At 37.1% G+C, this 8,143-nt stretch overlaps 1 protein-coding gene across 1 annotated transcript; it reads left to right on the forward strand.

Annotated features, from left to right (window-relative positions):
* Positions 1-285: 285 nt before the first annotated feature.
* On the forward strand, positions 286-7,436 carry LOC311054836 (uncharacterized protein; the record flags this gene model as incomplete). Its single annotated transcript, XM_084070838.1, has 8 exons — positions 286-334; positions 6,422-6,522; positions 6,607-6,638; positions 6,728-6,825; positions 6,960-6,982; positions 7,069-7,090; positions 7,184-7,211; positions 7,340-7,436. 8 exons carry the CDS (start codon positions 286-288, stop codon positions 7,434-7,436), a joined length of 450 nt encoding a protein of 149 aa, XP_083926964.1.
* Positions 7,437-8,143: the final 707 nt, after the last annotated feature.

The raw sequence follows: 8,143 nt of genomic DNA on the forward strand, positions 1-8,143 counted from the left end.
TACTGTGGTTCCGAGAAGAGCAGTGAGGGGATCCGGGTCAATTGGTTCACCCAACACCACCCCAAGGGTGTTAAACACCTCTGACCAAAATGTTGACAATTTAGGGCAGGACCAAAACATGTGCATGTAATCTGCTGGCGATTGTTTACACCTATTACAAGCATCGGACCTCTCAGGGTATATTCTGGCCAGCTTTGTATTGGTATAGTGGACTCTATGTAATATCTTGCACTGCAATAGTTTGTGCCTTTCACAAATAGAAGAGGTATGTACCAGGTCTAAAGCATGGTCCCACTGATTATCGGACAAGGTGATACCGAGGTCCTGGTCCCAGGTAGCCCTCAGGGAATCTAAATGAGTCGAATTAACTGCAAAGATTGTGTCATATATAATTGAAGTAAGCTTCCTGTCACCCGCAAAAAGGAGTCTATCACCGAGTCAGGTGGCCGGTTCGGGAACTGAGGGTTCTGACTTTTCACAAAATGCCTGATTTGAAAAAAGCAAAACATGTGAGATTTAGGGAGGCCGAATTCAGCAGACAGGGCTGCAAATGAGGAGAAGATATTGTCAGTATAAAGGTCTTTGATGTATCGTAGACCCTTGTCTGCCCAAATCCGAAATACAGGGTCAGTACATGATGGAAGGAAATGGTGATTCCTGTATACGGGTGCTAGATTTGAGGACCTGTGTAAACCAAATTGCCTTCTAAACTGGTTCCAAATCTTTAATGTATTAACTACGATAGGGTTTTTGGACACTTGTTTAACCGGGAGGGGTAGTTGAGAGCAGACCACCGACCATAAAGAGAGATTCGAGGAAGCTCCCTCCATGTTGGCCCATTGGGGTTGTACTGCAAAAATCAAATTAGTATTCCAGAAAATTATTTTATGTATGTTAGATGCCCAATAATACTGACGGAGATTGGGAAGCGCTAAACCACCCTCGGTTTTTGGGAGTTGAAGGACCGTGCCTCTGATTCGAGCCAAACGTTCATATTTCTAATATAAAGTGCTGACCCCATGGCCACAGATGTTGCAATTATGTATGGGTCCGCATAAGTACACCTATCTTCCGTATTGTTCAATAAAAATCATTTTAATCGGATTGGTGGCTATTGTCTTCGAATTTTCTCCATTGGCTTTCATTTACGCGACCCTATCGGTTGGGTGGAGTATTGCACTCTGATACATTATAACTCTATGAGAAAAGCATTGTAGCATTGTTTTGTCTTTTTTCATAACTATTGATTGTGAAGCATTTGTTTGAAAAGAACACTAACACTTGTTTCCCTGTTTTTCAGCCGTCCAGCACTGACATTTATTTTGCCTTTAACCTTTTTCTACTTTTCAGTAGGGATGGAGCTCGAAAACCGGGTCCATTATATACCCGGGCATGAATTTATCGAGACCCGGTTTTCGATAAGCTTTAGGCTTGTCGAGCCTGTTATCGAGTGTAGCGGCCCATGACGTCATGTCTAAACTATCAAAACAAGAGGCGATCAAGAAATAAATCTAATCACCCACGCTGGCACAAACATGTTGGTCTAAAAGTGTATTGATAGCTGCAAGTTGTGCCAAACAGCGCTGCCCAAGGAAACAAGGAAGATGAATTTTATTGGCTCACTACATCACTATTTTAAGGGGGCTGTAAGCGTCCATTTGGTTCCATTTGTACACTCGGGTTCCGTCGTTGTGTTTACATGTGCGGTGCAGCGGTGAAACAATGGCGTTAACGAGTGAAACGCTCAAAAGTTTCACTCGTCCTCTTCTACCCAAGGTAGCAAGTCTCCGTTGACAATTTTAATAATCCAATTGATAATAATCCGTTTGGGATCTCCCTGTGAATGAATAACTAGTGTTGCTTGAGCGTGTCCGTCCCTCAGTCTATCGTTGCGGAAAATGGCAGATCTACAAGCTCACAACATGGTGCGAACAGACGCAGGTGAGCTTGGAGATCGGCTATGTTTGGTGCGTGACACCGTCGTACGATGAAGTATACATTGCGCTTTTAAAGTGACAGTACACACATTAACCGTTTCTTCAATATTATTTTCCAAAAGTAAAAAGGTCACTTGCCTTCTGTCTGTTAGAAAAGTACTGTATTTGAAGGCCCTAGTAAAATGGAGTGCGAGTGATATATTTTGGTTAAAACAAAGAAAAAAGAATAGAAAACATAACTATGGATTTTTTGTTTATAAAAAGTTGAAGAGACATGGAGATTTTATAGTAATTATTACAGTACTATTCATAATATAAAGCCATTTAACACTTATTGCACATTATATGAATGGTTGTTTTAATGATAGGCAAAAATATTTTTAACTTTTGTCATCTTCATTTAATTTTAGATAGTGGTCAGCCACAAACTCACTGTCACAACTGGCCAATAAAAAAAGATACCGGTTCTGTTCAGAATTTTTCGTCTCACGTCTTTTTTCTTAATAATAGAAAAAGATCGATAGTGGGCTCGATAAAAGCTCGGTTCGATAAGCAGGCTCGATAAGGTGCTCATTATCAATACAAATTAACGAGCTCCATCCCTACTTTTCAGGAATGTTCTTTGTGAATAATTGTCATATTTCTAAGATAATTGCATTCCATTTATGTTGTGGCTCGTGAACCGGTAGCACCCAATTTCTATAAACACAATATTGGCCATCCCTGAATTTAATAACAAACTCACACATAAAATAATCAATTTTAACAAATGCATAACAAACTATTTTGGATTGTATACTGCCTTTTCATGACCCACTACCTTATATTTACATGTGCATGTTGTAAATGTTTAACTCACCATTTTTAGGGCTGTAAGACTGTAACACTTATTAGGACTGAATTATTTTTTAATTCATTTTGACAAAAAATGTAATTTTATTCAAACAGCCAATATACACTTATTAAAATAGGACTTAATTTCTTAATTAAACTAATAAATGTAATCCCAAAATAATTATGGAAAATGTTACACATTGATTCATTGATAAATACAAAATTAGATATCTACTAAATACACTTTGAGATAATTAACTTAATCAATATAGTTGCAGCCCTACAATTTTTACCTATTTTTCAGAATGTTACATGTTGTTTAATAATATATTAATATATTTACCAGTAGCTTGCTTGATCCCCTTTTTTAACAAAGGGGTCGGTGCAAGATTTCTTTCCCTGTGCACTCCTAAATTGGCTGAAATAGGAGGCGTTTTTTTTGCTTCACCCTGGAAAATATTGAATTTACTTAAAAGTTAGAATATAATTTTGGATAATAACAGTAATAGTAGTAATAATAATCAGTATAGCATCAACAATATATCTGTCAATAATAAACTGTTTACAGGCATTGTAATAATTACCATAATATATAATTGTATAATTATCACTAATAACTATAATTAACCTATATATAGAAAATATAACCATACTATTATTACATATATAATCATAATAACAACAACTATAATAACAATAATTGATAGGACATTATACCAAATATATTGATGGTGTTGCTTACAGTAAAGGTACCAATAATACAATTGTGTTAATAAATACTTTAAACTATATCTGCTCTGCTTTGTCTCTACTTATTATTCTTTTTACCATGTGTTTGAAAAGTGAATCTATATGTTTGGTAATGTATTTAGTCACATGTATTTAACATTTACAATGAATACAGATGTGTGTGTGTGTGTGTGTGTGTTTTTTTTTTTTTTGGAATTACTATTCACAATCAGAAGGGTTCTTCACTACTAAAGCTAAACAAAAAGTGAAACTGGAATGTAACATCTCATTAATACCTAAGCCCATACACATATGAACATAATACACCAAAGTTGTTTGTTTAACTGACAATAACTTTTGCCTTCTACAATCTGGTGTTTTAATTTATTTGACCAACTTATCCACTTAACGGTTTGATCCATGCAAGAGTGATTCTGATTCTGATTCTGAGCTTGTAATTGAAAGTGTTGTCGGACTATCTCTGCCTGCTGGACAAAATGGACTTCAATCCCTCAACTGTGTGTAAAATTGTGAAGCAATCTACATGGACATTAGAGCTTATCCAAAACTCCTGCCTGGTGATGACAAGTCTGTCACAATGTAGGCTAAACAATAGTTTTTCATTGTGGTATTGACACCATTCAGTAACATTGATGTGCCTGATATGCTGGGGAGTATCTATTTTACAATATACAAAATGGTATGGCTTCAACCCAGCTACTAGCCAGGTCGACAAGTATCGTAATGGTTCCACATGTATTATATGGTGAGACATTCCCAAGTACATTACAAGGTATTTAATATCTATTATCATGCTGGAGAAAAATAGGTGCTGAATCCTATACTCACAAAACATGACTTCATAATATAAGTGTGGGGAAAATGTGAAATGTCTTCTGATTATTTACAACCTGTTTGCAAATAGCAGATACGCCATTTACTCTATATACACAGGGTATTGTCTCCTCACAATATCTCAGATCAGAACAATAAGGTAAAAAAAATGGCAAGTTTGCTTTAACAATAATTCATTTTGAGATCTACAACACCATATGTTCCACTGGGGACTGGACTGTGAACTACTATGTGACGATGGATTCCTTGGACCCCCATGGCCGCAACCCAGAACTCTGCGTCGGCGCAACCACACTTTGCAATTGCCCTGAATTGTGAAAATTCTAGTTCAGTCTTATGCTAGATGGGCTCCTGTTTCTGCTCAACATGTAACAGGGCCTTTTATTTATATGGTATATATTTTACCACGAATGTTTAGCAAAATGTCATGATTCCCAAATCATACCCCATCAACCAAGACAGTTAATAATGGAAAATTACATTATTGAGCATTGGAACACACGTTTAATTTAATGTTTAATATGTCCATAATGATTTCACATACTATATTCACATATAGAATCTCAAGTTAATTCGTTTTTAGAACATCTTATGGGGACAGAGTATAGAGTTAAAAAATAAGGGACAGCGCCCTCTATGTCTCGTCCGTCAGACTGCAGATGGACCCTTCAGATATCTTCCCAAATCTCGTGAGAGTGTGTTGCTGGGATAGAGATTTGTGGAATAAGGTTTGTGGATAGACATGTTTCAAAGTGCATCAAACGGTGCAACATATAAACTTGTCAAACGGTGCAACACTTTTTTCAGTTGAAAATCCTCATCATCTTTTCAAGTTCCAAGTCTCATGTTTTTATGTGGTGAATGTGGATAGAAACAACTCAAATGATCAATTAATGAATAATAGCCTTTTGGACAGAGCCTGTCGTGTCCCGGAGTGGCCACCAGAGGATGAACTTTGTTATCTCTTCATCAGTTTTAGAGAGAAATGTTAAGAATAACTCTCAATAATCAGCTATTCAATTGCATCTTTCTCTTAGTCCCTGACCTTTACTGGTCCATCAGCCTCTGTGGTTCTGGATGTGATTGGAGAGATGAGAGTGTCGATACTGACTGATGAACAGTTGAGGGACAGTGATGTCATCGTGGTTCTCTGGACATTTGAGAGGGTTCCTGTCATCTGCATCAGGAATGTTTCTATACTGCCTCAGCAACAGGAACCTCAGCTGTCACACATACCAGCAAATGTAAGCACAGAGCTGGAGCTTTTAACATTATATTACCCTGTCACAAATTCGTCACATCTGCTGTAGCCTAACTCTATCACATCTATATATTTTGTGTCTGTATTTTGGTCACTGTAACATAAAGTTACTCTCACAATCTTTATATTAAACATTTGTTTCTCTAGCCTAGACTGATACATCATCCATTGTGAAGTTGAATATAAAGCAAGTATTTCTCATTCTGTGTGCTGTTGTTTGACCCATAGATTGCTGGAGTTTAGCCATCAGTTTGACAACATGACCTCACAGCAGCAGCATTTGGTCCTGAAGGAACTAATCCTCCCTTTCCTGTCCAAGCCACAGTCAGGTACTGACTAACTACACTATCTCAATAACAGTAACAGTTTGGTTCTCATTTCCAAATCTATTTTACATTCAATTAGAATGGAATCCTTTTTATTAGAACATCTATTGACTTTCCAAACATCTTTCTTTTTGAAAGCCTTAATGTTTCATTCTAATCTGTCCCCTCCAGACCAAGGCTGTGTGTCCAACAGCAGTGTTTACTGGTTGCAGAACAACTTTGGGCCATTCTCAGTCCTTGTGTCTGTCAAAGAGATCCTGAATCACAACCCGAGCTTCTCCCCTGTAAGACTTTAGAGCTGCTACTTTACAAAACATTGATTAATTATTAGAGCTATAAGAGATAATTACCTTGTTACTATCAAATAAAATCCAGTTGTGGTGATAATGCTTTCCTTTGTGTTATTTCTGTCCAGCTGGAGGCTGTAAAGCTCCTGTCTCCAAAGCAGAGTGCAGAACTTGTGGTGTTGCCTCTTCTAGCTGAGAAAGACGTTGTCATCAACACAGTGTTTGACTCCCTGACTGCATCTCCAAGTGAGTTGGCTGAGTTTGTGTCCCACCTTGTTATGTTCTCTGTAAAGGTAAACACTATAAAGTAATAATAATAGAAACAGTAACTATGCACATTTGGTTTAAAATGACAACATCTTTTTGTCATTTCTCAGGGAAACATTTCCTGCTCGTCATTCCAAATAATGTGAGTTCATATTTATCTATGTCCTGGATTTTGAAGACGTGGTTAATATTTCATTAAAGTGATATTAACTTCAACTTGTTGGGTTTCAGTTTCACCAGACTGGACCAGGCCATGCCTACTGTTCCTTCAGGTGTAGCATCATTGATCTCATACAACAAGCTGGCTTTACTTCAGCAAGTTCCACCAGGTGAGATTTTCTATCTACATAACTTAAAGTGATGTTTCACTTTGCGGTTGTTCATATTTATATGTAATTAGCAGTGGATGTTTTCTAATCGTGTTTGTTATTAACAAAAACTATGTGCACTTGTATTCTCCTAGGCTGCATCACATACAGTGGAGCCGTAAGTACCTGGAATTGTATTCAGAGATTAAAGTCTAACCAGAATAATGCAAATTCACAACCATTTCACTCTTTTTCTTTCCCAAGTGCAACATTACTCAAGCAAATGGTAAGTGTATTGTGTTCTTCATTTTTTTCTCAATCATCTTTTTTTATTTTTTTATAAATTATCATTATTTCATTTTCTCTCATGTTTTCACAGAAACCGACATTTGTGTTGGAGTTAACAGGTGGGTTTCCTGAATCAAAGAAACCATTATCATAATCTCACCTTTCCTTTTTTCCCTTTTCTTTATAAAGTATTATTTTGTTGCAATGTCAGAAATGTTTGATCTTCTTTTCCATTCCTCTACCCTAGCACTGCACTAAAGCTCCTCCTCAACAGTGGTCAAATGAATGGACGTTTTTGCGACTATGGCATTGAAGAATACGCTTGTGCTTCAGCAAGCCACTAAAGTCTCTCAGATTTAACTCAACAGCACCTTTTCTAATCTTGACTTCTTTAAACGTTTCCTGAATTTTGTCTTGTTCTGCTCTGTCCATTATCTCCACCCAGGTGTCCATGTTGACAGCACAGGATCTGGCATCAGTGATGAAGTGTAACCAGTCCCCCAGCTCCACTGGTTCCAGACCAGTCTGGAAGCTGTTCCTCTCTAAGACCTCTGGGGTGTTGGATGCAGCTCTGGATCTTCTTACCAACACGGTACAAAAAGTAGCTCTAACCAGACACTGAAAACAACTTTTATGGTGAAGACAGAATGAACAATCTCTAAAACGAATTAAAAGTAACACATCTGAATTATGAAATTATTTAAATTTAAAGCTCATGTTTTTAATCATCTTAAAAAGATTTGCTAATGAAAAAAATGCTAATAAAAACATTCACTGTCAGGCAAACAGTCTATCAAGATTTGAAAGAATATCTCTATTATAGAGCCAGAATCTTTATCTACTATTCCATACACTAAATATCCTCACGTAATATTAATACAAATTTAATAATATTAAATATTGACCCATGTAATCCTTCCCCTATAGTCCATGACCATGACTGGTCCATCAGCGTCTGTGGTTCTGGATGTGATTGGAGAGATGAGAGTGGCAATTCTGACTGATAAACAGTTGAGGGACAGTGATGTCATCAGGACGTGGTTCTCTGGAC

Source organism: Gymnoscopelus microlampas (genome assembly GCF_963454915.1).
Source record: "Gymnoscopelus microlampas genome assembly, chromosome: 11".
In the NCBI taxonomy this organism is placed as follows: Eukaryota; Metazoa; Chordata; class Actinopteri; order Myctophiformes; family Myctophidae; genus Gymnoscopelus; species Gymnoscopelus microlampas.